At 43.2% G+C, this 27964-nt stretch overlaps 1 protein-coding gene across 11 annotated transcripts in view; it reads right to left on the bottom strand.

Moving 5' to 3' along the window:
* The window catches only part of DPF3 (double PHD fingers 3), a 182340-nt gene extending 171316 nt beyond the window's left edge, over positions 1-11024 (bottom strand). For 4 of the 11 annotated variants that reach the window (XR_011739346.1, XR_011739347.1, XM_065838155.2 and 1 more), the window contains exon 1: positions 5428-5458. Coding sequence is in view for 1 of the 11 variants with exons in the window: in XM_065838152.2 (XP_065694224.1) it covers positions 5428-5459 (32 nt within the window). In the remaining 10 variants the exon portion in view is untranslated. Of the gene's footprint in view, positions 1-5427; positions 5482-6342; positions 6584-9440; positions 9603-10600 lie in introns of those variants that run through there. The other 7 variants (XR_011739345.1, XM_071809262.1, XM_071809263.1 and 4 more) reach the window with 4 other exon arrangements.
* Positions 11025-27964: the final 16940 nt, after the last annotated feature.

The raw sequence follows: 27964 nt of genomic DNA, 5'->3' as shown, positions 1-27964 counted from the left end.
AGAGGTACAGCCAGTGGTCATAAATTGCAGAAGACAAATACACAAGATGGACAATGTCTGCTCTTGAGAGCAAACTCCAAACACCACACTTGCAGTTTTAGGAAGGCAGAGGAAGAAATCAATTTTCATTAGGCTACACAAAGAACGAGCCACATTACCTTCACTGCAACTCAGACTGAAGACAGAGTCCCATTTTGATTTGTGTACCAGACTTCTGAGTGGTCTGAATTAAGTGTTTCCAGTCAGACACTGTGGATCCAGTCTCACAGGCACTATGCACCCAGCCCACTGGACATATGCTTACCTTGAAATTATTGCACTCTTCAAAAAATCATACCTTTAGGCTTCTGTAGCCCAACCCACACAGGTCAGTATTGCTTCCACATGCCACAAATCATATGCTTTTAAAACTTTTTCTTTAGCAACACTTCATCCAGCCACACAACTGGACAGACTACAAAAGGCTACAATACCAACAAAACAAAATTACAAAAGCACTGCAGCTAATCATGCACAAGCAACTCACGGAACCAGACATAACACTGTAATTCTAGTAACGTACCATTTATCAGACTCTCTCATATTCAAACCAGTGTATCAACATGTCTTCTTAACTTGGCTTCTCTGCCCCCAGTGACTGTAGTTTTTTGCTCATGTTTCTCTGCATAAATACAATAACATTTGTCCCTCATTTTCTTTGGAAGCTGGTGCTGATACAGAAGATACCATTTTCATGAGGACAACAGTTCGGGTTTGAAATGTGTCACACTAGGGCTCATTTATGTTTTTAAGTGACTTCAGAGTCACACTGGAAATGCTGTAGAGATTTTGGTATGTGATTTAATGTGCACAACAACACTGTTCTGTCAAGCAGAAGAAAATTCCCTTCTGCAAAGCCACATTAAAATCACCTCCACATCACTTGTAAACACTGAACTGGCAACCTAACTGTCTGTCTATTTTATTGCTTCCACCAGCTGAAAGCGGCACGGCACACTATAATTTCAATTTAATATTAAAAATCAGCAATAAGATGCTTATGCAACAGGATACCCACTCCTAAACAAAACAAAACAAAACAAAACAAAAAAATCAGTCTTCATCAGCACTTAATCAGGACATAAGGCTGTTTTGGAGATGGGTAATGGCATATGGGACCTTCCAGTTAAGAGTCCCCAGCTTCAATTCAAGCCAGAGTTATCACTATTGAAATACTCTTGCCGTACAAGAACTCAAGACCCATGTTGGCCTGTTGCCCACACGAACAGACCATTTCTTCAGAGGTGTCTCATGCTACAGTATTCATCATCACAAGAATGGCCAACTGGCAGCCCAGGGGTTGGAGCTGGCTGTCAAGGCAATTTTATCTGAGAAGGTACAGGAATTGGACAACTGACCACTGCTATGTGATTGCAGTGGGAACATAGGGACAGACCAGGCCTGGTAGGGTTTATAAGGTCAGCTCTAGCACTGCGCACACAAGTCTGCAATGATCCAGTCCGCAAACACCTGGCAGGGAATAAGTGTCCCCAAGCACATTAAAGTAATTCAGCAATAGTCAGCATGCAAGTGACCTAGCCTAGCATTTGTGCCTGAGTTAGCCTCTGTTGTACCAGAGTCTTGAGCAGAAGAAAGGGAGAGCACCAGCACCAGCCACACTACTGGAAGGCAACAGCTCCTCCGGTGAGCACCAAGGCAGAGCTACACGGCGTGCGGGAATCTCACATGCTGAAAAGGCAATAGCCTAATCTATGCTCCAGTGAGAATGTTTAATTGACAACCTGAAATAAAAGTCAGCTGTGGGATCAATGACAGAGAAGGGGTGGAGGGGGAACCAGCTCTGCTCCTAGATAAGACTTTGTAAATTACAGGGTCTTAATTACATTAAATGCATTATGGTACCATATGCACATTGCTAATAAGGCAGAGACAGAGGAAATGGGACTAGATGCTGAGTGGAAGTTGAACAGCTGCATTCTAGACTTGATCTTTGAATTAGAAAGTTTCTGAACCACTTTGTTCTAGTTTAGCAATCCATAAAACAAAGGCAGTAATCCTTTCTTCACGGGGGTGTTGAAAGGTTTAATTAATTAATATTTACAAAGTTCGTTGACATTTCTGACTGACATTTGAAATAATTCAGGATACTTTTAAACTGCATTTGTTTCTTCTACTGCACTGCTCAAATGTCTTCTTATTAAGATAGCCAAAAGAGAAGAAGATGGAATGAAAAACTTTGGAGATAGGTACACAGGCTAGTGGAGAAAAAAACAAAACAAAACAAAACAACAACCCAACAAATCCAACACTTCAAATCCACTACTGTCTCATCAAAACTATCTGAATGTAGCCTCTTTTACAGATGAAGATGTGTTTATCCAGACACCTGCTGCCTTTCCCTTGCAGATCTGTTAAACTTGAATTTCTGATACTTTTGCCTGTAGCACCATGCTGGTAAACAACAAGGTATTAAATGGTAGAAATAACAGGCAGTTGTGTCAGGTTGATTTGATCACCAGAGGAAGCAGAGAAGAGCAAAGAGATGAAAGCACCAAAAAAAGAACCAGAAAGTGAGATGAGAGTTCTAGATGGAGAAAGTGGCAGGCCAAGGGTAAGGAGGTGCCAATCATTAATAAGGGACTCCATGCACTGAGCTATTCTGTGTAATGTATTCCCACAGATGCTCAGGTACACTGGAATACATTATCCCAAGAGACTAGTCTAGTACGACCAAGGCCACATACGTGTCCAAGTGCCAGAGATAAACTGAATTTTGGACATGCTTAAATGCACAAGCACACTCAGGGTGCTGCTTGATACCTGAGCCAGGATTTCTCAGACTCTACATTGTCCCCCATCTCAGAGCAAAACCTTTGTGTGGCCAGTTTCTGTAGGGGGCGTTTGTGGGTTTTGAGATACAATCAAAACGCAGACAGAGAAAATGCAAATGTCATTCAGCTCCCTTTCATTGTCAGGAAGGACACATGAGGATAAAATACTGTGCACTGCATCCCTTCCCCTATTATGTGTCCTACTGCTTTTGTCCTAATTTTTCCCATGCATAATTTACTTATATGTGTATTGTTTCCCGATCAGCAACTTTAAAGAATAAGTGAAAATTATAAAATGTTTTATTAAACAAGTTGTTAATAAAAAATGCAGATGGTGTCAGACAGCCAGTAACAATTCTGTTTCCTCCACATAACATTAGTACTTTAAGAGGTACATGGAGAAAAGCGAACCCAGCACTTGATGTCTATTGTTTCCTCTCACACCCCCCAGGGGCGAGGGGAGGAAAAGGGAGCTAATTATAGGAGAGCCTAATCCTGCCCTCCCCGACTTTAGCAGCAGCGGGATCAGGCCCTCGATTCATTTCGGCACAAGCGGCCCTTCGGCAGGACCTCCCCCCGCTCTCCAGGGACCTGCTGCGACTCTGGGAGCCCCACAGTGTCGCGAAGTGCGAGGTGAGGGGGTGAGGTCCTGTCCCCCGGCGCGCTCTCGGGGCCCCTCGCCGGTCCCGGGGCGCTCTCCGCCGCTCTCCCGCCGGCTCCCGAGGCCACCCGGCCCGGGCTTCCTCTCTATCGGCAATACTCGGAATGGCAACACACGACCGCGGCTGTTCCCAGCTCAGGTGAGGAGCCGGGCGCTGCGGACCCCCCTTTGCTGCTCTTCTCGGTCCCCGAGGTGCGCTGCCTGCGCCTGAGCAACGCCCGGCGGCCGGGAGAGGCACAGGGAGAAGTTGCTCTCGCCTGCACGAGTACTAGACCTGCCGCCAAACTGGGGGCACGGCGTCTCTTCCCCACGGTTTTCAGAGCATGTTTAAGCCCACCGCCCCCCCTGGGGATATACGGACTTCTTTGATTAACCCTCTGACAACTGCGCTCCCCTCTCCCCGCGGATTTTCGTAAGGTGCTACCGAGAGGACGGGTAAATGAAAGCAAAGGCTTCCTGCCAGGACGGAGCAGGAAAGCTGATAAGCATGTCAGCACCCCGTCCCTGCTCGAAGCTTTTCTTTCCCTCCCGATAGCCGAGAGACAGCGGCAGGAGTCCCTGGAAAAACCTTCAAGTGTTTTTCCAACTCCAGCCGGAGAGACTTGAGTCGGAGGGGAAAAATAGGAAAAAAAGAAAAAAAAAAGAAAAAAAAAAAACCAAAAAACATAACCGCAACAAGAAAACCCTCGCAGCCCTAATTTCATCTCTGAAAACTCAAACGTATAAAAACACCCACTCAGCGCAGCCAGAAAGTGCAAACGAAGCGTCACCGCCAGGTACTCTCCTTCCTTGCTTTATTAGCCAGAGCGCTGCCCCCGTTAGCAAAGAAGTCGTTTCAAAAAGGTTAAGACAGCTCCTCTCCCTACACACGGTGCCAAATCCCACTCTCGCTAATGCCTTCAGGGATTAACGGCGTGCGCTGCAGACCACAGGGAAAATAAAGGACGCAATCCACAAGATGACAACCGGCTCTCGCGGTCCCCCTCTGAAACCGGCCCCATTTCCAGATCGGGAACTCCGGAATATCCCCGCAGCAGAAGCACCTGCCTCCTCGGCGCACTCGCTCTCTCCCCCCCTGTTTCCCCCGCCAGCAGTGGGTCAGATCCCGTTCGAGCAGCCCTTGGCTGCCTGTGCCCACTCTTAAGATGGAAACACCATCAACTCTCTTTGCCACTTTGAAAAGCGAAAGCCTGTCATATGCAAAACAGATCTCCGGACTTCCTGCCCCAAATCAACGACCGGCAGTCCCGAGTCATTCATTTCACGCAAGTCTGCTGCCCTCCCTCCCGCACAGGCGCCGGGGTGCGCCGGCAGTGCCCCTGCTGCCCCGCTTTCCGACCGCCCGTGCCACCCCCCGCCACTCAACCGAGAAGCCCGGGGGCCGCTTCGCTCCCCCTCGCCAAGTCATCCCAACTCCGCGAAGACTGGCGGAGGCAACTCCGAGCTGCGGCCGGAGCGCGGAGGCAGCGCGCACCGCGCCCCCCCGCCGCTGCCCTGGGCCGGTCCTTTCCCCGCCGGACCCCGGAGCTGCGGCGGGGCGAGCCCGCCCGGACAGCGGGGGCCGCCGGCTGTCAAGTGCGCGCAGCCCCGCGGGACGCCGCCGCTGCCGTCCCCGCGCTGCGCTCCGGGAGCAGCGAGCGGGCACAGCGAGCGGGCACGGCCCGCCGCCGCCTCCCCGCCCCACCGCCCCCTCCGCGCCCGGGCGCCAATTAACCGGCGTGCGAGCCGAACAATTTTTCCGCGTTAATTTCGGCGCGAGCCGCGGGGATGTGTTGCACAAAAAGCGAGCGAGGCGCTGGGGCAGAAAGGAGGGCGGGAGGAGGGACCCGCCGGGAGGCTGCCGGCGCCCGGCTCAGGCTGGCAGCCGGCGCCGGAAAGGCGCCTTTTTTCATATTTAAACCACGCGGAATATGTACATTTTTGATTCCTACTTACGCTTTCAGGGGGTTGTGAATGACAGTCGCCATTTTGCTACAATGTAACAGAATATTGTGTCTCGGAGTTCTAAAGGTTCGCTCAGGGGAAGCGACCAGCCAATCAGAGCCCGGCATACCGGCCCGCCGGCCAATCGGACGGCGCGGGCGGAGCCGGGGCTCTGCTAGTTATTAGGGGAGCTGTCAAAGCCCAGAGGTCACTCCCTCTCCCTGGAACAGGCGGCGAGCAGGTCTTAAAGGGGCAGCGCCCGTCGGCGAGGCCGCCGCCGCACCAGGGGGGGATGGAGGGGACGAGGGCGGGCAGGGGGAGGCTCTCCCGCACCTCTTCGGCTCCCGCTCGAACGCACCGGCGCCGGGAGAGGGAAAGCCGGGCTGGCCCCTTGTCCCTTCGCACCGCCGTCGCTGCCGCCTGTTTCCCAGGCGGCGTGCCCCACCGGGGACAGGAGCCCGCGCCGCTCCGCTCGCTCCTCCCGCTCCCCAGCACCGTACTTCCCGGGCTGTTTCGCTTTCTCCAAAGCCGCTCTCCCCGCCAGGTCTCCGGGAGCCGCCGGCGCTGGCAGTGGCTCCAGGGCAGCGCCGCTCTCGCTCCCCCTCCCCCAGGAATTTTCCCCTCCCTGTCAGTCACCCCGGCCCGTAGCCCCTGCGCCCTTACATAACGCGCGGCGGCCGGACCGACCGACAGCCCGACCGACAGCCTGCCCGGCCCGGGTCTCCCACAGAGCAACTTTTGCCGTGCCGGGAGCCGGGCCCCCGCTTTCGGCACAAGGGGAGGAGGGGGAAGAGCCCCGACCCGTGTTTCTCCGCACATGGAGCCCAGCGGTGAGAAAGCGGGCGGGAGGCGGGACCCCCGAGCGCGGCGGGGTGCGGGCTGAGCCCGTTTTTGAGGAGGCAGCGAACTCCAGAAGTCTGGGCTTACCTGCAACTAATTAAAGGAGCTTGCAAATGAATTATGGAGCATGACCTAAGTGATTTAAGAGGTGCCAATCCTGATGTCACTCCCAGAAGTAAGTCCACCGAAGTTCACGAAATTACACCAGTGTAAATTAGGTGTTACCAAGAGCAGAATCAAACCAAGAAGTTTTCTTGTCTGATATTCGTCACCTAATACTTCTCTCTGTCTCTCAAAGGTCTTGCTTCCCTTCAGGCATCCTCCATCCCTTTTAAAAAAAAAAAAAAAAAGAAAAAAGAGAAAACGACCACCATCAAAACCAAGCCTGCTTCTCCAGTCTTTGCATTTATATAACCAGAAGAAACCCAACTAAAACTAGCTAAAATACACTGCTGTAAAAACAGTTAAAGAGAGGAGGCTACAGAACCAACTTGACTCACAACTTCACAAATTAAACAATGGAAGTGATGATGTTTGTGAGATATTCAGGTATTAACGGAAGTAGAAATAACAAACTTTCTGAGCTAATGAGCTGAACTTGAAAAGCCTAAGACAAACAAAACCTCTCTTTTAACTGTTTGAGAACTTTAAACTTTCTAACACGGAGGCAGAAAAGGGGATGGAGAACAGAAAGACAGAGAAATGATTACGTACAGAGAAGAGGGGAGAAGACAGCAGTGTAGTAGTTTCCTGTTCCTGCAAAAAATTTAACCTTCTGAGATCTGTCTAGGGTCCCTCTTTCCAAAACATTGGCTACTCCAGCCACTAGGTCAACTTAGGTGCTGTGCCAGGCATCCTTCCCTGGGGGGAACGGTCTCTTCCATCAAAGCAATCTAAGCCATTTGGTTACAGGCACAGCTTAGGAGAAATAAGCTTTCTGTCAGCTGGAGAGTTGCCAAGATGCTGAGATCTATTCCCAAACAGTTCTGGGAAGCCATCTTTAAGGATGTTTCCATTATCGTATCACATTATATTATTTAATATAGTGGTAGCCCAGCTGACACTAAGTTTGACTTCAGACCCCCTGTGCAGTACTCTCTCACTGTTCACAGGAAAAGCTAACCACAAACTGCCGAGTTTTCATGAGCACACAGTTGATGTACACACTGCAAAGAAATAAACAGCTTTGCATGCACCTGAACTGTATGTCTCTAGTTCAGGGTCACCATCACATCTTGCTACTATCAGGATTTCTGGTTTGACTTTTCTTATTGCCATGATATTCACTTCATGGCAAACATCAACCAAATTTTAGCATTTACCCTAGGATGGGCAATATCCACTTGTGGGATAACAAAAACTTTGCTTCACATGAAGGAAAAAAATAGCCTAGGACTGTACCACACTGCAGAACTGGAAGCAGATTTGTGCTATTGCAAAAAGGCACCAAAATTCAGCCAAGCTCTAGAAAGCCCTGAGATATTCTAATGCAAACTGTTGACATTCTCAGAGAATTAAAACAAAACAAAACAAAACACTGTTTGAGGTCATTTTTAGGAGTTTAATGAATCCCTCTGGTCCTGTTGGGTTGGATATACAGGCCCATTCCTGCTCTGCAGGCAAAGAGCTCTTGGCATGGCCTGGCAGGGAACGTATTGCAAAAATGGGATTAAGCTGCACATGTGCTTCCCTTGCTGCTCCTGTTATTCAGACGTTGGACCTTTATCAGCTATCAGCAACAGCAGCAAACAGTGAGAACAGCCATAGATGACCTTGGATGGTTGATAGCTCTTTTCCCAGTCGGACCCCACGATACTGGCCAGGAGAAATAGTCAACAGCAATGCCTCACTCAGAGGAATCTGCCCAAGGACAGAGCTCCCTTATCAGAACAGTGGGAAGTCTCACCCATGGTAACAAAGACATCAGGCTTTGCTCGTGTGTCCATACAGTTTTCCTGCAGTGTGTTTCATGTAGAAATCCACAACAGTTAAATTATCATTTTAGCTGGAAAAAAGGCACAGAGCACTGAGTGGCATTGCACTTGTAACGAGCTACATAACTTATTCATGTATTCACTATTTGCAAGGGGACCATCACAAACCTATGTTAATAAAACTTTTATGCCCCACCATAGTTACGATCATTTATGAACTACATTTTTACACTAGTTTTTCTTCTGGTTTTAGGCTACCATAAGTCACTTATCAATATTGTTACTATTGTTTTATGCTTCAACACAAGACCAACATATCTGAGACACACTCAGCTACACATACACTGTTCCAGCTTCAGGATTCTTACATTCCTACTTAGCTTCTGTTAACTTTATTCAGACTCACCTGAAACATAACAAGGAGGCTGCATAAATTATTTTGCATAAAAACCCTAGGTGGGCATATTTTTAATGAGAGGTTGCCAGGTGTTTGAACGGCCAAAATTTAAATTTAAAAAAGGAAGGTAAGTTTTGACATAAAACTATTGGGGTAAAATTTATAGCATTAATACAAGGCCTAAGCATGCTGCCTTTATGAGGATAGAGTGAGTAGGGCTTTAAAAGGCAGAATCCATGGTCTCATGTCTGGTCCCCTCTACAGAACTGCAGCTGGTCTCTGCCCAGTGAGAAGAAAACCAGTGTAATTTATTTTCAAGTGTCATGTTTCATAGATCCTATCGCTACTCTCCTGATCTACCTCTATTTCAAACATTTTTACTATTTACATAATGCAAGTGCATTGATACTTTCTGTGAGGTGTCAAAAATATTCAGCCTGCAAAGCCTCATTTTGAATGATGATCCTTCACTGTGGAGCAGTTGTTACTCTATATTTATTGTCTCCTGCTTTCCTTTTCATCTTGTTAAGTTTAAATGCAGGGTTGTTCTTTTCTGGAGGGAGGGAGGGAAAGTTAGGTTCGTTCTTACACATTCCTCAACTCTTGTGAATTGGAAAGTGAAACAAACTAGACGCTGACATTGAAAGCCACAAATCTAATTTTGCTATAAAGGGAAACATAAAAGACAAAGAGTTGTTAGTCTACCAGAAGCCACATGGGGTTTTTTCAGCTTTAATATTCCCAGAGATTTCCAGCGATATACAACTTTATTTTCTTCAAATACATTAATACTCAAAGGACCAGATTCATATAGGTCTAAATATGACAGCATGCTCTGTGTGCTGTTAACATACCTTGTTACGACAAAACAGGGCCCCACATGCACAGGTATTCTGCAACAGATTTCAAGTCTTAACCGCTTTTTATTTATTTAAAGCTATGCAGGCATCTCTTATACACTGTTTCTTGTCAGTCCTCCTCCTCACTTTCTTTGATCTTTTCCAATAGTTGGTTATCTGAAAGAGGAGAAAAAGGTATCAGAGTATCAATGCTACAGACTCAACACCAGCCCTCTGCAGACACATCACCAAAAATGTTATGCAGTTAGCATAACAAAGATAACTATGGAGCTACACAGTGTAAAAATTGGCGCCAATGATTCATTCATTGCAACTTTGGGAATTGCATTCTTAAAAGGTAACCCCAATTTTTTTTTTTTTTTTTTTAAGCAAATTTCCCCTCTATAGTTATGGCAACAATTTTTGGATGTCTTTAGGCCATCTTGATTTCAGGCCTGATTCTGACTTCTCAAAGTCTTAATTTTGTATTCACTGTTCAGTTTTCTATCACACTACATCTTGAATTACATCTAGGCTGAGGTCTGGACTCTAGCCCCTTATTTTTTAATGGGGCATTCAAATAAAATAAATATATTTTAACACTAGAGAGGAGTATCTACTATTAAGAAGTACATTGAGGCCTTGATTTGAAGTTTTCAAAAGTTTGGGGAGAGAAACGTTGTTTAAGGTTTCAGATTCTGGTTCAAGACTCTCCCCAATTTGCCAAACTGCAGAAAATCTATTCAGTGTGGTTGCCAGAAAGTTCTTTATGTTATCATAGACTGTCCTTAATTTTCCCCCAAAACAAAAAATAACATTATGAACAATCTGCCTTAAAAGGAGAATACAAATCTGCATGGTAGCCACTGCAGTACCGTGGTAATAGCAGGAGAAAGAATCTAGTAATACAGACAGACACATGCTCTGGAGAACACGCATACAGTAACTATAGTTTGTCCTCTCCATGAGGGAAGTCATTGTCACAATTTAGACGGAACAAAACTGAGTTCCCATCACGGAGCGCAAGATTTACACATCAAAAGTCACAGGTCTGCCTGCCTTACTTCTTAAGTGAGTAACTAGCTGGGGGAAAACAAAAAAAAAGTGAATGTTTTAAGTCTCATTTTCACTCTATGCCGCATTAAAGGTAGGGAAAAGTATTTCTACATCCATACCCAATGATGGGAAAGAGAGGCGGTTCCCTGATTCATCCGAGATAATGGTGTCTCCTGTCGCCATCTGTTCCTAGTGTGGGGCTGAAAGGGAGTTTCAAAGGTGCCTTGACTCTGAGAGGGAGCAGACTGTAGAGATTAGGGCATAATTATATGGACAGATTTGACCCTCCAAAAAGCTCCTCATCACCACTGTGGGTGGAGTCAGGGGATTGACTGCCTACGGCTTTAACCACCTTTAAAAACAGATTCCAAATGTGGTCAAAGAGTGCTGCAACGTGACTCCTTTTTGCCCATCACTAGAAACCGGAATGTAATACCTTGCTAATCAATCTTACCTCTAATAAGCACATAGAACATACTGTAATTATGATTCTAAGACAGGCTTAACATTTGCATTGAACATAACGAATAGCATTCTACCTGAGAAAATTAACAACTCTGAGAAAAACATAAACTACCATGTTCATCCAAAGAGAGTGTTAACTCTGAATTTTGCTGTTGATTTGAATAGCTTCACCTTTCTTTCATTACTGATGAGACCACCTCAAAGAAAGGAATTAATATTTCACTGTGACTGTATGCTGACTCCACTATTGATAACTTTTTTCCAAGATTGGACAGAAGTGAACTGTCCAGACACAGCTTGAGAATAACAACTTGTCTTCTTTCAGTATTCAAGCTTCCTTGTTTATAAAATCCATTTTGGTCTTTATAAGGCCAAGGGAACAAACACTGTCATAAGTAGGCTACTTCTGAACCACATACTGGAGTTATACAGCTCACAACAAAACCAGTTTTTTTTTTTAACTACTCTGAAAATCAGATTTAGCCAGAAAACGTCTCACTTGCCAACTCTCTTTAGTTTTTAAATATTATTTGTCAAATAGGTTTTATTTTCAGTATTTTTAAACTCTTTAAATAACATCTTCAATGGTTTCACCCCCTCTTCTATATAAATACAAAATAATTTCAGTGTTGCAGCTTTTTTTTTCTTTTTGTTTTGTTCCATTATTTTTAAAACAATCTGTAACTTAAATATCTTCTACTTTGTAAAAAGTTCAGAGTTAGAAAAATAAAACGTGATGGGGTGGTTGAAGGTGGACAAGAAAACATCCCCATAAACAGCAGTTTGGAATTAGTGAGGGGACAAGAAGACACTAGCTCATTTTATTGCATTGATTGGCCAAACAACAGAGGAAAATGCAAGTAAGAGGGAAATAAGACTCCTTTTGTTCAGCTGTGCTTTAAATCCTGCTAAATAGAACCAGCTTTAAAAGCTTCATGAAATTTTTTTTCCATTTCCCATCCAACCTTACTTTGGTAGAGAAGGGAAACAACAGAAAGGTACAGACTGACCTGCCTAAAATACCAGTTTAGGTCAAGCCTAACTCTAAAAGCTGATGACTGCAGACTTCAGTGGACACATGCAATATTGCTATAACACAAAATTGTTCCTGGGAATCTATTAGAATAGGTTATTGCAGTCAATGTCACAGTGGAGCCAGTCCCACTCTTCTTTCCCCCAAATCTCCCCAACAACTTACACTTGTGCAGCTAATCTGATACATATTTCCCCAGCCCAAACAGGCTCTCAGGCCAGAATTCTCCCCTTCAGAATAATTTACCTAGTACTTTTTTAACATCGATAGCCACAATAGTAAATTCCCTTGCAGAGAAACAGCATTGCCAAGGCTGGTGAGTTATTTGTTGGGTTTTTTTGTTTGTCTGGGGGTTTTTGTTTGTTTTTAAACAAGGGTGGAGCAGCTTTGCTGTCAGGACACCTCTTTCCACTGCAGGGGCCACCTCTCTGGCAGGCAGCTCTGCCATGCAACTCTTGCTCCAGCCATTCTTCTCACACATCTAAAGCCCTTGTGTCAAGTCTTCTGCAAAAGCTCAGGCTTTTGCTTGAGCTGACAGGTCTTTGCTGACACTGTTGCTCTGTGCTGTTTCAACAGAAAGCAGCTGAGAAGAACTTGTCGAAGTTTAAAGTCCAAGCAAAGAAAAAAGCTGATGGGATACTGCTTGATGCAAGGCCCATATTTGTGCTACCACTAATGCTGCTTATTAGGCTATGTCTAGGACTATCCTGTAGAGCCCTTGTGCCACTCCAACACAGACTGCCTAGTGCAGGATTTACCAGGCATATACTCAGGTATATGTATGCCATATTCTCATCTTTCAGATGCATTACTAATATGGGCCTACTGACTTGAGCAGCACCACTGCTACTATTTTCCCCAATATCCACTAGAGTAGTTTTAGATAGGCATTGTTCTAAAAGCCACAGTTAGCAGCTGCTACTGGGGAGCTCAGGTAGGCTCAAGCTTCCCAACCAGTGTGCCCATGAACCACACACTCTTTTCCCAACATTGCTACAAGTAGCACTCGCATGTACTACATATTTTACCCATCTTCAGATCTCAGGCCAGCAGCACAGAAAGAATTGGTACCCAAGAACTGAGAGTAGAATACAAGTCTAAATACAACATCGTCTCGTAAAGCTTATGCTCTCTCCATCATGCCAACTGTGCCACATGCAGAAAATCCAAGTTCCTTACTTCACTATTCTTTCCAGTGCTTGTTTGCGAGGTTTGTTTGTTTTAAAGGTCAGCAGCCAGCTGAGAGCATGCCAGCCTGTATATTTGAAAGAAAGCACAGGCATCTTCAACATCAGAAAAATTCCCAGCAAACATATGCAAGGAAACATCATAATATTTATTAATAGGATATTTTGGTACCTGTCATGCTCAGGAGTGATCAAGCACTACAGTTTTTAAACTGAGCAAAACTTTGTAAAACTAGGTGGAAGAACAGTCATCTGCTGAGGACAGTGTCTTATACATGCTGAATTCTGCACTCGCAAAACCCAAAAGGTTTGCCCATCTCACACACAGAAGAATGCTCTCTCACATCTGGTGCCTATGGATATAGCCCTTATGAAATATTATTTAAAGGCACTAGAACAGCTTTGATAGAATAAAAACATCTACAAAGAGCAATATTGCAGCTGCTACTGCAATGCTCCAGTTTGCACAAAGTAAAATAGCTCACCAAATTATTTTCTTAGGAGAGATTCTCCCAGCCTGGCTCCTGCAAGCATCAGTAGCTCACTAGACAATGCAAGCCATGGGAATCCAGCTTTCAGGAACCCTGTGCAACCAATGGCCAGAAAATAAAGCCTCAGAATTCATCCTTACCCAGTTTACAACTCTTCAGAAATGGTATCAGCAAGCATAACAGACCTGTGTTCTCTTCCACTCCCCTTTGGCCCTGCAACAGATTCTTACTCTTTCCTAGCCATTGGCTAGTTCTTCTCCAACTTTTTTTTTAGGAAAACCTTTTCTCTCTCCACATAGTAATAATTTCTCCCAGCAGTCACAACCACCTACTCTCATAGTTCCTCTAGACACAGACATTGGCCCAATCCACTGAGGGGGAAGGGGAAAGAGAGCACAGAACAGTCTGAAATGTACTTGCATTTGCTGTGGGTGAGAGGTACTTATTGCTTAAGATCACTCTCATATCAGAGAAGCAATGGACTCCCTTACTCTATTCATATATGTAGAATAATTCACTAGCTAACACTTTTTCCCAGCTAAATAAATGCCCACCTCCTGAAATGGATTCAAACTTTTGGAGCACGGAGGTTATACAACAAGGGTCAGTATGCAAAGTCCAGTGCCAGAGACGTGCAGCTGTTTCCCTCACTCACACTCCCTCCTGATTATTGAACATGAGAATCCCACTTGTATTCCAGATACAAACGTAAGCATGTTATATTCCAAAGCTGGGCACTATTCCAAACTGGAGTGCTGGGGACATCCAAGTCTGGCCTACTTGTTAGCATAGCATCAAGAATGCTGGGACAATAGCCATTCATTTTGTGGTTACTGCGTATTTAATTATTTTTCCCCAAAATATGTACTCTAACCCACCAGCAATACTTTATTCCCAGGCCGTAGTCTTACACAAATATCCTTATACCCCTGCTGAAAGGCTTCTGGAAGCCCTGTGCTGTTTTCAAAAGTCTTATCAAGAAAATTAGGCCCTAGTTCCGCAAGACACTAAAACAGTTGTCCATGCATAATCATTGACAGCATTCATTTGCTAAAGGTGGGCTGTACTATTAAATACCTTGTTGAAATAAGACTGAGAAATAACACAGGTATTAGACAGGACCAGAAAATAACTTAGGAAGGAATGGCTGATGAGACCTGGATATCTTGAAGAAAGGATCCAGAATCAGAGTATGATTATATAGCTAATGCAGAGTCACTAAGGGTTAAGGGTCAACAACTATAGGACAGCTTGAAAAATCAGACGAGTATTTTTGAGTGCTGCAATACAGCTGTGTAAGCCAAGATTCAGTTAGCCTAAATTCTATATGGGTCTCTATGCCTAGTGTTTCCTATTCAGTAACTCTGGGAGTTACTGGATTCAGGGCCTGAGCTTTAGTCTCCTTAAGGCTGAATATTTGCTACAGACGTTAAAAACAAACAAACAAACAGAAAAATCTCTGCCAGTCAGATTCTGTTCCCATTTATAACATGCAATTCTAACCTAAAGGCTTGGTTCTGCCAAAGCTGGCTTCAACAGGAAGAAGAGTTGTCCAATACTGTCACAATCAAATCCAGTTTATACTGCCAGTAAGATTTATTCTGCATTTATACTGGTGTAAACTAAAGCAGATCATCATCTATGTTTATACAGAAGTTTTAAAACATATGCATGCTGCCATTGAAATCTTCTGTGCAAATTTTCCTATACTGTTTTCATAAAGGCAACCCAGCTGAGAAATTGGTACTGTCTGAAGTCAGGACTAAGTGTTAAAAGTCCCGACTTGCAAAGAATTAGCATTTATTTATACCTGTAAGTGCAGAATTCGGCCTATATGTGGTATTTCACTATGAAAGCACGGTCTTACTGAAAAAAAAAAAAATACTCTGAAGGAAATCTGCTAACAGCAACATGCACGTAGCTCTTCTGTCCAACTACACAGCAATTACTTAATTTATCTGCTGACTCCCCAAATAGATGACACGAGTGGGTGTGGCAGAAATACAACTCGATGTATATTGCGTACAGTGAGTACCTATGGGCGTGAATCCTTTAAGGTCACGGGAAATCCTCCACGGCAAATTCCTCCCCCCTCCCCCCCCAAACTCCCGCCTCAGTGCTCCCGCCCCGCCTGCAGCGCCCCCTGGCGGCGAACCGCGGCAGCGCGCTCCTTATCGGAGCCAAGTAAATGAGTAAATTGTTTGATTGCTGTGGTTTTTCTGCTTGTGTTGTTTGGTGGTGTTTTTTGTTTTTTAATAGGGGTGAGGAGGAGAAACTAGATAAAATAAGTTTTTTTAAGTTTTGTCATTTGATCAATTTTAAGCTTTTCCAACAGCAAGGGTAAACAAGGTACCTTAAGTTCAACGCTTATAAAGTTGAGTGACTGTACGTCTTCCTGGCTTTGAAATTCAGATGACTCAGTGAATTTGGTGTCAGGTATGTAGGCTTTACAAATCTTCCATGGAATAAAAACACCCACAACTGCCTAACCCATGAAAAAATACCATCAGAAACCTGGTAGGATGTGGCAACTAAATTCCCAAGGATTCCATCTGTATTTTTGCAGTATTGGTTCCTCACCCAGAAGTCAGGCAGGCGGCAGGGAGGCAAGAGCAGCACCTCTCCTCACTGGAGCTTCTTTGTTAATGTATGAGGGCAGCAAAGCAGAGTGGGAGAAAGGACTCAGCCCTGCAACCAAAACTGTATTATAATGGCATCCACATAAAGGAGCTGAATTAAAACTCTTCAAGAAAACATTTGTTCTGGCATCTCCTAAATTTTTTGAGGTCTTGATTTTGCAACCTTAATGCTACTTTTCTTTTTTAATATATCATACATCCATATACAGCTGTGATGGACTATTGTGTACCATTCTGCTTTTCCCCAGAATGCTGAATACATAGACTAGCACTAGGACAAAAAGGTTACACCTCAGGATTTCTATTTTGACCATTCTTTGTATGTACACACACAGAGTCCCTCTGTAGCACTTGGGCATGCACATGCAAGCATGAACACAGACTTACAGAGTCTCATTTAACCTTTGAAGTCAGGCTGGAAGCCTTGGGACAACCTCAAAACTACACCTGAAAACGATTTCAAAAAAAATAATCAGTCTTATATACACAGCATTATTTGTTTTTCTTTTTACTTTGCTTTGCTAGTATAGAGATATTCCTTGAAAGCCAATTTTTGAAGTGTTTTATCTGCTTTTACTCTGTTCACTTGAAATCACAGTTCTGTTTGTAACACTTTAATTATTCATACAACAGCCAACTCTGATTTTATAGGGATGATGATGATGCTTCAGGTGAAGAACAAAACAGAAGGATCAGAGGAACACCTACACAGAAAGCAGCATTTTCATGCCAAAACTTTTAGTCAGAAAAGATCAGGTAATAGAAGAATGAAAAACATAAAAGACATGTCTCTATAAAGTTTAAAATTTTTTTCACCATACAATGATTTTTAAAGAAAGATTAACAACCTATAGTCAGGATCACTAAGGATTTACTATGTATGTCTCTCAAATAACATGGGACTTGTTAGTCACAGGCTATAGAGCCAAAGAAGCGTACAAGACATTTATTTAGTTGAAGTCTTTTATCATGAAGAAGCCATTTATAGTACCTAAACTGATTTCCTTCATAAATATGAGAAAGTACCACTCAGTTTATAACACTCCCCTAAAAGCAAAAGCCAGAAGTCTCAGCCAGTGGAAACCCTTGACAAATGCAAAGTTATGATTTCAAAATCAGATATTTCTTATTTTAAGAGTCCATACATTATGGCCAGCCATCTAAGTAGTTTCAAACTTCTTATGGACAGATCTTTCTTAAAGCGGAAAACAAACAAACACACGCAAACATCAACAGTTAATGCTTTTTTTTTTTTTCTTTCCCCTCCAGACTACAAAAAACTCTTACTCCAGGAACAAAGGGTAAACAAAACATTCAGCTCAACCAATTGTCTCGGGTGGGAGGGGGTGGGGCGGAATCTTTAGCACTATAAACATCTCAACTACTCCTACTTACTCCAGCTGCTACTGAATTGGGCATGGCTTGAAGGACAGCCTTGTGAGAAGGCTGTCATGGTGAAACAGTTTGTCACTGGCCTTGGCATTAACATACCTGGCACTACTCTGGAGCATTCTGGAAGCTGAGCAGGACACTCCTGCTGCCACACTAACACAGAGCAAATTCCTGCTTTTCCACTCAACCCTCCCAGCCCTTCTCACCACAGCCAGCCACAGATGGCCTAGGACAGCCTAGGCCAACATCTGACCTGTCATCCAGCCTGTCTAAAAGCCAGTGGCAGTAACCATCCCAGGCCACTGTCCATGGAAAAGGAGATGCATGCAAAGAGTGTCCTACAGGAAAGCGTGTGTGTGACAGGTTGAAACAAAATGCAATGGAAATGCAATGGAAAGCCAAATAAATTAATCTTGTAATTCGTCCACTAACATCAGGAATATTAAAGGATATAGTCAAATTACAACGCCCAAAAAATAACAAGACAGTGCCTGATTCATGCCTCAGATTCATTTAGGCAGTCACATCACAGGTCTGACCCAGAATACTTATAAATTATCAAAAATTGTAACATGCATATTATTTTGATACTTTAAGTCAACGGGTTTGTTTTGGCTCAGCAAAATGAGCTGAAGAGGTGCGTTTTGTGTCTCTCAGGGGATCTGAATGTTCCTAGATAAGAAACCTTTAAATGCCATTCCAAGATTTAGCACCTAATCCACATTCCATTGAAATAATTCTAGAGAATTAAAACAGGCTTTGCATCTACCAGGGCGTGTCTTCCTATTCCATGGCCAGTCTTGCCTACTTGCTGGCTATACCGTCACATGCAGCAAATCTGGTGCTGTCTGCACCTTCTATGGTTGGCCAGCTGAGCAAGCTGGGCCAAGTCAGCACAAAAAACTATACCAGCCAAGTGCCATGCCTACTCTAAGCTTTACAGGTGAACAAAGCTGCACATAACTTGGCACAAGAAAGGAGCTGCTGGGCCATCAAATAGGATTTATTGTCTCAGGCACTGTTTCATGCAGGTATAGCAGTGCTAGTTATGAAGCCAGAGGCTGATGCAGCTACCCTTCCACTGGTGCCATTATCACAAAGCTTTCATGTAAAGACAACATAAATAAATGCTATTCGCATCTCTGAACTTAGAAAATGGAAAATGGTTTCACAAGCCAGCATCACCTGTTAATCATGTTTTAAGAAATACTACAGAGGTGACTTTAAATTGTAACATTTATGAATTCGCTCCTCCTCAGGTGTAGGATACACTTAACATGTTAAGACTAGCAGAGTTCAGCTAAAACAATACCTTTATGGCATTGCTTATATATTTATATCTACTATAACACAACTGATAGCATGTATTCATGGCACACATTCAGCAAGCAATCAGAAAGCTACGCCATTCCTGCTACACCACACCTTGCGTACTGCAGCTCACCACAGGCCAGCAGGGCAACATATGACCAGATTCTGCAGCATTAGCTAAACCTGAATAAATTATTTTTAACTGCAGGTACCAGACTCTTATCCTCTTTAGGGACCAGCACATTCTTTGTGGATGTGCTGCATACAAAACTTTTAATAACATATTTTCCAGTTCTTATAGCTCTGCTTGCCACTACCAGCAACAGTTGGAAAGAAATCAGGACCACTTAGTAACCTCCTCTCTGTGAAACTTTTTCTTTCCATCAAAACATTTTGCACTAATTCAGAAAGCCTGTAACCATTTACTATCAGTCATATTACATTTCTGGTGCATTCCAAGTCATTTCATCAGTACTAGAATTGGGAACCTGGAAGTAATGGATTTTTCCCAAGGTCCCCCCTGAAGCAAGCTCCCCCTAGTCTACTTACTGAAAGGGCATTGTAAGGTGGTGAATTTTCAAGAAGGACTCAGTGACAATTTCCAACTGACTTGCAGAGAAGCCTGGGAACTGAACTTTATTCTTCCCACACAACTAAACTCAGTAGGAGTAAATTGTAACATCTTTGGTTTTCAAGGCCTTCAAAAGGTGAGGGGAAGAGAGGTTGAGGGGGCAAGAGGGAAAGTCATAAGACATTAAATGGCAGGTAAAATGTGTGAGAAAGTGAAATATGTTAAAAAATCCCACCTTTGCATGTACAGATTCAGTCTCTGAACCACTTATGATCAGTCAAAAACAAGATCATTGGCTATAACCAGGAATCACTTGAGAACAGCTCACTATTGAGCCACAAGTCCAAGACAGCACACTCTGAGCTCTGTGCCACAACATCAGAATCTCTGGTGAGCCTAATTCCTCAATACTCTATAAAGTGTTACACCCAGACAAGGCACGGAGAAGGATGACAAGGATGGTCAAAGGTATAGAACAATTTCTGTACAGTCAATTTGTATAAACAAAAGTTAAAAAATAAAGAAGATATTGACTCCTCAGGCTGGAGGAGACAGCTGAGGTGAGTTATATTAGAAGTCTATACTGCCATGACTGCCAGAGGGGAAAAGCATTTGCAATCTGTCCTAAAACATGGATTTTTTTTTGTGCTTCAAAATTAACACAGTCAGTACTTATCCACATAGTTTACATTTAAGTTCTGGAACTCCTCGTCAGAAGGTGCTGCATCTGCAAAAAATGTGCATGTGCTAAAAAAAAAAAAAGTGTCACACAGTAAAAATACATCAACGACTCTTTCAGGCTTCCTGGATGAAAAAAATTTAAATCTTTTCATATGAGACCCTAGGCCACTAGATGCATGAGAGAGAAGCTACCAGTTTACATGCAAGAACATCGCTGTCTTCCTTGTTACTGGTAACCGGTGGAAAAAACATACTGACGCAGCTGTGAGCTTAAGAACCATTATATCATATGCTGTGAAGGCAAGGGACATCATTTTGATTAAGTTAAAATTTTAATTTCATTTCTGGAATCTAACTGTTTTTCAGAGACAAATGTCTACTTTGCAACCTACCACCTACTGATTTAGTCAACTCCTGCTATTTCAAATTCAAAGGTTCCATAGACACAAGTTTGGGGAGTTGGGGGTTTTTTTGGTGTTTGGATTGATATGTGGGGGCTTTTGTTGTTGTTGTTTGTTGGGTTTTTGTTTGTTGCTTGGGGTGGTTTTGTTTGTTTTGTTTTTCTCCATGGCTAGGCAACTGTGGGTTTGATTATTTAGTAAAGTTTCTAAGGCCCTCTGATTTTCTTAAATGACATTGGCACTATCCTTCAGTATAGTCACTGTTTACGTTACTCAGGCTATACCTATGGATTTCCAAGCACACACAGCACATATGCTTCCCCCAAGAAAAAAAAACAAAACAACAACAACGGAATCAGTAACAGGCCTACATGTGATTGTAATGTTTATTTTATCTTTCCAGTCTTGCTTTCAGTTATTTACCCAATATAAGCTTTTTTAGCCTCCTGTCATGGTATACTCCTGCATGGTAGGCATTTCCCACATACAACTGTCAATAAGCAGATTCTTCCATACCTTGGTGAGTCTGCCCCACAGCACAATCTCTTTGGTTTGATTTCTACGTAGGTCAAAAAGAATTCCAAAACAAAATATAGATGACCCTTAAAATGTTTTTCCTTATTTCTTTAATCTCTTTTTTTTTTTTTTTGGTCGTTTTTGTTTTGTTTTTGAGAAAGAAACTTGTCAAAACCATTCTTCATAAAATTTCTACCAAAAAGGATCCTCCCTCATTCCACAGGGCTGTGACTGACAATTGCATGAATGGATGCAACTGCCTGTGGGAAAGTTGACTAAATACTTGTATTCCTCCTAGAAGAAATTTTTACAGGACAATCTTCTGAAGTCAGAAGCACTTCTCTTTTAGACACAGTATAAATGCAGAGCTACACAGTATAAAGACATTCATCTGCGATTTTAATTTTATACAGAACCTGTGGGAACAATTTTACTTCACTGACTTATCACCATACAACTCTCACTCTTTATGTTACTTCTCTCACAGATGTTCTCCTAGGCCTTGACCTTATGCACACTTGGTGATCATCTGTATTTTCCTTTTCTTTCAGACTTGGCATTCTGAACAGAGGTGAGAAACTATGTTCAGTATTCAAGGTGAGGATGTGCTACCAGCTGACACAATTGCACTGTCTGTTAGCTTTAGGAAAGCAGGCATGTTTTATAAAGGAAACAAGTAAATGCTATTAGGCAACTTACACTCAATTGTCACCCAGGTAGGAAAAAGAAAAAAAAAACAAACCAAACATTTCACACCACACACAATTACACCTTGCTGGGTAATTAATACAGGTTAAACCCCATGGTCTGCTAGCCTTTTAAAGCCTCTGGAAGCTCTTAACCATTTCATACAGAGTTCTGCCACCCTTCCTGATTTCCCACAAAGGTTATAGTACAGAATTTGTATTATCCTACAGCCAGTTACTTCAGCTATTCTTCTTTCTTTGGGACCTGCAGAGCTTTCCAACTCCCAATTAGAAAGCGCTTTGCTCAGGAAAATGATAGCTCAACCAAGCCCATAAACCACCTTCTGTATCCTTCCTTCTCTTTTGATTTCCATGCAATTAAGCTGAGAGCCAGAGTTTTGTTGGTTGGGTTTTTTTTTTTTTTTTTTTTTGAACTGCAAACTGATATATTACATCTTGTATGTGAAACAATTACTGTTCCAATTCCACAAAGCACACGTGCAGTTTGAGTTGCCTTAAGACTCTTGAATACCTTCTTACAAAACACTGCTAACACTGCCCTATCTGCAGTTTTATTTTAGTGATTTATCTAATATGTCTTTGCAGAAGCAGCTCATTGTTTCCATGTAAGTGTTGTATGTCTTGGTCTAAACTATCTTTTGATTTCATTTTTTTTCCACAGGTATACAGAAATGACAGATCATAAACTGTGTAGAAGGTTAGTTTAATTAGTTTGTAGATAGGAGACAGGTGCTGCAGTGTTATTCCCATGGGCAGACTTCTGCACTAGGCACATGTACTGAAGTCTCCAGGCTGATGTCTATCCTGACAATTACGACTGACCAGAGTTCATTGTTCATGGCTTCTATTCAGTGCCCAGAACAGAAACAGTCTGAAAATCAGCTCCTAGAAGGGCTCCATGAAGCAGAGCATCTATGGAGCTGTCTGTGCAATGTGAACAGGCATTCTAGTGAACTGAAGGCAATACCAAGGTCAGTCATAAATATCAGTATACACATGCAATTAGAATGACCAAAGGGTCAGCAGCCTAGGAACAAAATTTAAGACCGAGGCCACAATGACGCATCTGGAAGCATCCAGCATATAAATAGTAATCAAGACATGAGTAGACAATACAAAGTATCATTATGAGACTAGGTATCTGTAGATTGATATCCTTAGCTTCCCTTCAAACCCTTCCCCCTGCCACCAAACAAAGAACCCACACATACCCTCTACAATATGTACTGATATGTGGAAACTGCTTTCCCATGGTAACCTTCCCTCTTCCCACTCTTCTCCCTTCAGGATGTGCTCCTGAAAGACCTCAAAAGAATCTTACACTTCACACCTCAATAACAGGAAACCTCCCACGTGAGTCTGCATACACTGGGCTGAGCTTCCTCCTCCTCCTGCCACATTCTCCTGAGAGAGGATTTAGAAGGAAGAATTCTTATCTCATAAAACTTTCAGTCCCTGTTCTTAAAAAAAAAGTCGCAACACTTGAAACAAGAAATTCTACCACACATCTTCAAAGCTGATGGAGTGGGGGAAGGGAAACTAAGCAAGTCACTCTTGCATCATTCAAACAGCACTTTCACAAAGGGTACATCTACAGCACACATTGCATACGAGATCATTGAGGAAGCTCATGCTCCAAGACAGGACTGTGTTCATTTATTGTGCATTTCTGAGAACCACACTCACACCATTATAATGCTTCCTGCACACAAGTCTCACTGATTACTTTCCTTTGGATGTGAGCAGGTTATAGACTTTGAGAAATGAGGTGTTAGTAGACCTGTGACACTGTCTTTAGCTAAGTTCCTATAAACTTCAAAGATAAAGTGTTGCTTTCTGAAAGCAAAACACTGATTTCCAGATTGACATTTCTGGAGAAGTGTTTTTTCCTGCATTATCGTTGGTCTTTACATCCACTCAAAGCCTTGTGTATTTAATGTATATTAAAAATAAAATCTCCTAAAAACATGATTCCTATGGTCTATGTCACCAATTTTTCTTCCACTGGGAAATCAACTGTCAGAGCCTTGATATCTGCAATTGATGTGTAAAAGCAAAACAGCTCACCTCTCTCTGTATAAAAGTACAACCTTACACTCAAAGCAGACAAGAGACAATATGAAGTAGCACATGAGATTTAGATCCCCAAAGAAAATACTTCATTTGAGACACTGAACAGTTCTTTTCACTGGCAATTTTAAAATATGAACCTAGAAATCAATCTTGTAACAGCAAGCACTTTCTGTATTAGAGACCCATAAGCCGAACAAATGAGCGTGAAGGAAAAATGAAAAAGCTGCCAACTGTCACTGCTCTAAAGACAACATTATCTATATCGTGAAGTTAACCTTCCAATGCAGATCCTAAGATTTCCCCCTGTGAAGAGGCAGGGCAGCATTATTCAACACAGGCTTCTTCAAAGACCACACCACCAGGATATTCTACTCTACAACAGCTCTGCAAGGAATATAAGGTGCAGTTCCATGTTCTGGCAGTGTAAAGTCTTGTTACCATCCCTACCTGTCTGACAGATCATTTTACCATCTGCAGGCATGATTTTTTAGCAAAAAGGATTTCACAAAAGCACTAAAATTATCAATAAAGGGGCTGCTGCAACATGGATCAGGAGTCTCCCTGCAACTGCTCCGTTGAAGTCTAATAGCATTTGGTTTTTGTTTTGCTGCTAAACTGAGGAAGTGTGGACTGGATGATCGCATAGTGAGGTTGACTGTGAACTGGTTGAAGGAAAGAACCCAGAGAGTTGTGGTCAATGGGGCAGAGTCTAGTTGGAGGCCTGTATCTAGTGGAGTGCCTCAAGAGTCGGTATTGGGACCAGTACTATTCAATATATTCATCAACTACTTGGATGAGGGACTAGAGTGCACTGTCAGTAAGTCTGCTGATGACACCAAGCTGGGAGGAGTGGCTGACACGCCAGAAGGCTGTGCTGCCATCCAGCAGGATCTGGACAGGCTGGAGAGTTGGGGGGGGAATAACCTGATGAAATTTAACAAGGGAAAGTGTAGACTCCTGCCTCTGGGCAGGAACAACCCCAGGTTCCAGTGTAAGCTGGAGAACAACCTGTTAGAGAGCAGTGTAGGGGAAAGGGACCTGGAGGTCCTGGTGGACAGCAGGATGACCATGAGCCAGCACTGTGCCCTTGTGGCCAGGAAGGCCAATGGCATCCTGGGGTGTATTAGAAGGCGGGTGGTTAATAGGTCAACAGAGGTTCTCCTTCCCCTCTACTCTGCTCTGGTGAGACCACATCTGGAATATTGTGTCCAGTTCTGGGCCTCTCAGTTCCAGAAGGACAGGGAACTGCTGGAGAGAGTCCAGCACAGGGCAACAAAGATGCTGAAGGGAGTGGAGCATCTCCCTTATGGGGAAAGGCTGAGGGAGCTGGGGGAGACTGAGGGGTGACCTCATTAATGTTTATAAATATGTAAAGGGTGAGTGTCACAAGGATGGATCCAGGCTCTTCTTGGTGACAACCAATGATAAGACAAGGGGCAATGGGTATAAACTGGAACACAAGAGGTTCCACTCAAATATGAGAAGAAACTTCTTCACAGTGAGGGTAACAGAACACTGGAACAGGCTGCCCAGGGAGGTTGTGGAGTCTCCTTCTCTGGAGACATTCAAAACCTGCCTGGACACCTTCCTGTGTAACCTCATCTAGGTGTTCCTGCTCTGGCAGAAGGATTGGACTAGATGATCTTTTGAGGTCCCTTCCAATCCCTAACATTCTGTGATTCTGTGATGTTGTTTGTTTTGTTTCCTCTAATCAGCTCCAAGTGGCAGCAGCAATGCAGTGGTGTGCAGACATTAAGGCAGCAAATGCAGCCCAGTCATCTGTGCCTCCCAAGGGGGAGAGCAGACAATGACAAGTGGAAGGTCTCAGAGATAGGTTTTTAACAGACTATCTCCTGGAATGCGCCAGCCTACCTAATGAGGCCTTGCTGTGGTTTAACCTCAGCTAGCAACTAGGACCATGCAAACATTCGCTCACCATCAGCCATACCACCCATGCCCAAAGTGGGATGGGGAGGAGAATAAAAATAAGTAAAATTTGTGGGTTGAGAAAAAGACAGTTGAATAGGACAGCAAAGGAAGAGAAAGTAATATAATAGAATATACAAAACAAGTGATACACATGCAATTGCTCACCACTCATGGCACCAATAACCTGTTTGCTCCTGAGAAAGGGTATTTGCCCCCCAGTCAACTCCAGTTTATATAGAGCGTGATGTCACATGGTATGGAACACCCCTTTGATCAGCTTGGGTCAGCTGTCCTGGCTGTGCCCCCTCCCAGCTTCTTGTGCACCTGGTAGAGCACAGGAAGCCAAAAAAGTCCTTGACGACCCAGCAACAACTAAAACATCAGTGTATTATCAACATTCTTCTCCTACAAAATCCAAAACACAACTACTAGAAAGAAAATTAACTCTATCCCAGATGAAACTAGGACACACTCATAACACCACAGCTCCATTTCTACCAATACACAAACCAGGTAAATTGTTGGCATCCACTTACACTTGCATATTCTGCCCTCAGTTCTCTGATTATAATCAGGAGCCACAGAGTCCCTCCACCAGTGCCACCAAAAGTGTAACCTAAATATCTTCATTATTGCCTGTTAGTGAAAACATCCTAAGCACCACAATAATTTTAAAATGGGACTTAATTCTGGCAAGTTTTACATGCAAATTGTTGAGACATTTTATTTCTTTTGATCCCACAGGAAAAAAAAAAAGAGCTATTCATTAATCAGCAGACTATTCAGTAAGTTATATCTGAATACTTCCATTAAGAACAGCAGTATTGAAGAGAAGACAAGTTTTGACCAGAATACTTCTCATTGCTAAGGATACTTGAAAGGAAGAATCTCAGAGACATAGTCTCAGAGCACACAATTTGGATTTGTATCAACTGATAACTTAAACAACAAACAAACAAAAAAAACTTACACTAAAATACTAAGACCTGATTTATGCAGAATCTAACACAAGATTTCCAGGAGCTGCTTATTAGCATACAGGCATTCCCTGCCATATCAACAGCCAGAAGTACTAGATTTTTAAAAAGCTCTTAACTAATGCAATGATATAAACTATGAAAGTTCAGTTTCATTTGCAGACTTTTCAGGCTTTTTCACGACATCCAACCTGCAGCATAGACAAAGCTGATACATCAGGAGAAAAAGGCTTCCATTTCTTATTTGGAGAAATTTAACATCAGTGCCCCTCGACCTTAGAGCTATAAATACAAATAAATACACTTCAAGTAGTGTTGCTAAGGGATTCGTTGATGTACTTCTGCTTTTTAAATTGATTTTTATAGGAATTCGATACTTGGAACAAAAGAGATCCAAAAGAAATACCCTACAGAGGCAAGAGACGGCGGGTTTGTGCCAGTGCAGTACTGCCCTCTCCTGGAGTGGATCAGATCTGTTCCCCTATTTATGCCACCCAGCAGATTCTGAAGGCAGCTGCATCTCCAAGACCACCAGAACTGCTTTGGGAGCTCCAGATTTAAAACAAGCAAAAAAAGCCCAAACAAACCAACCCAGAAAAAACAAACCCACACACATACAGAATAAACGCATCAAGTTACTGATCATTATACGAACTGCGATAATTCATCACCTTAACTCCTTAAATGATGCAGCAGCTTGTTCCTTCCTCCGTAACCTGGTGCAGGCAAACCCAGAAGCAATTTTTGGCATCAACAGCAGAGTTGGCCTTTGGGACAGCAGAATATTCTGAGAACTAAGACAGAAAGTCAAGGAGCAACTTTCACATTCAAAAACATCTAAAAGCTTTGATATTATTACTGCAGGACAACTGCAGCTTATCATGCAAAGAGTAAGCATGCAAAATATTCAACTTTAATGCAATCGCTTTAACTTCAGTGGCATTAGAACAAGGACAAATTTTACTGTGAAAAATCCTCCTATGAAAATCCTGCTTCTGACCACGCTGGACAAGCCCAGGATAATTCACAGGCTCAGGTACACCTTCCATTTACCCAAGATTAATGAGTTGCGTTGTGTCAGCTAAGCTTCAGCTGGCAGAATGCAGAGTT

This window comes from Patagioenas fasciata, chromosome 5 (assembly GCF_037038585.1).
Source record: "Patagioenas fasciata isolate bPatFas1 chromosome 5, bPatFas1.hap1, whole genome shotgun sequence".
NCBI classification, from domain to species: Eukaryota; Metazoa; Chordata; class Aves; order Columbiformes; family Columbidae; genus Patagioenas; species Patagioenas fasciata.
The sequence above is the reverse complement of the archived record's forward strand: the minus strand, read 5'-3'. Positions and strand labels throughout refer to the sequence as shown.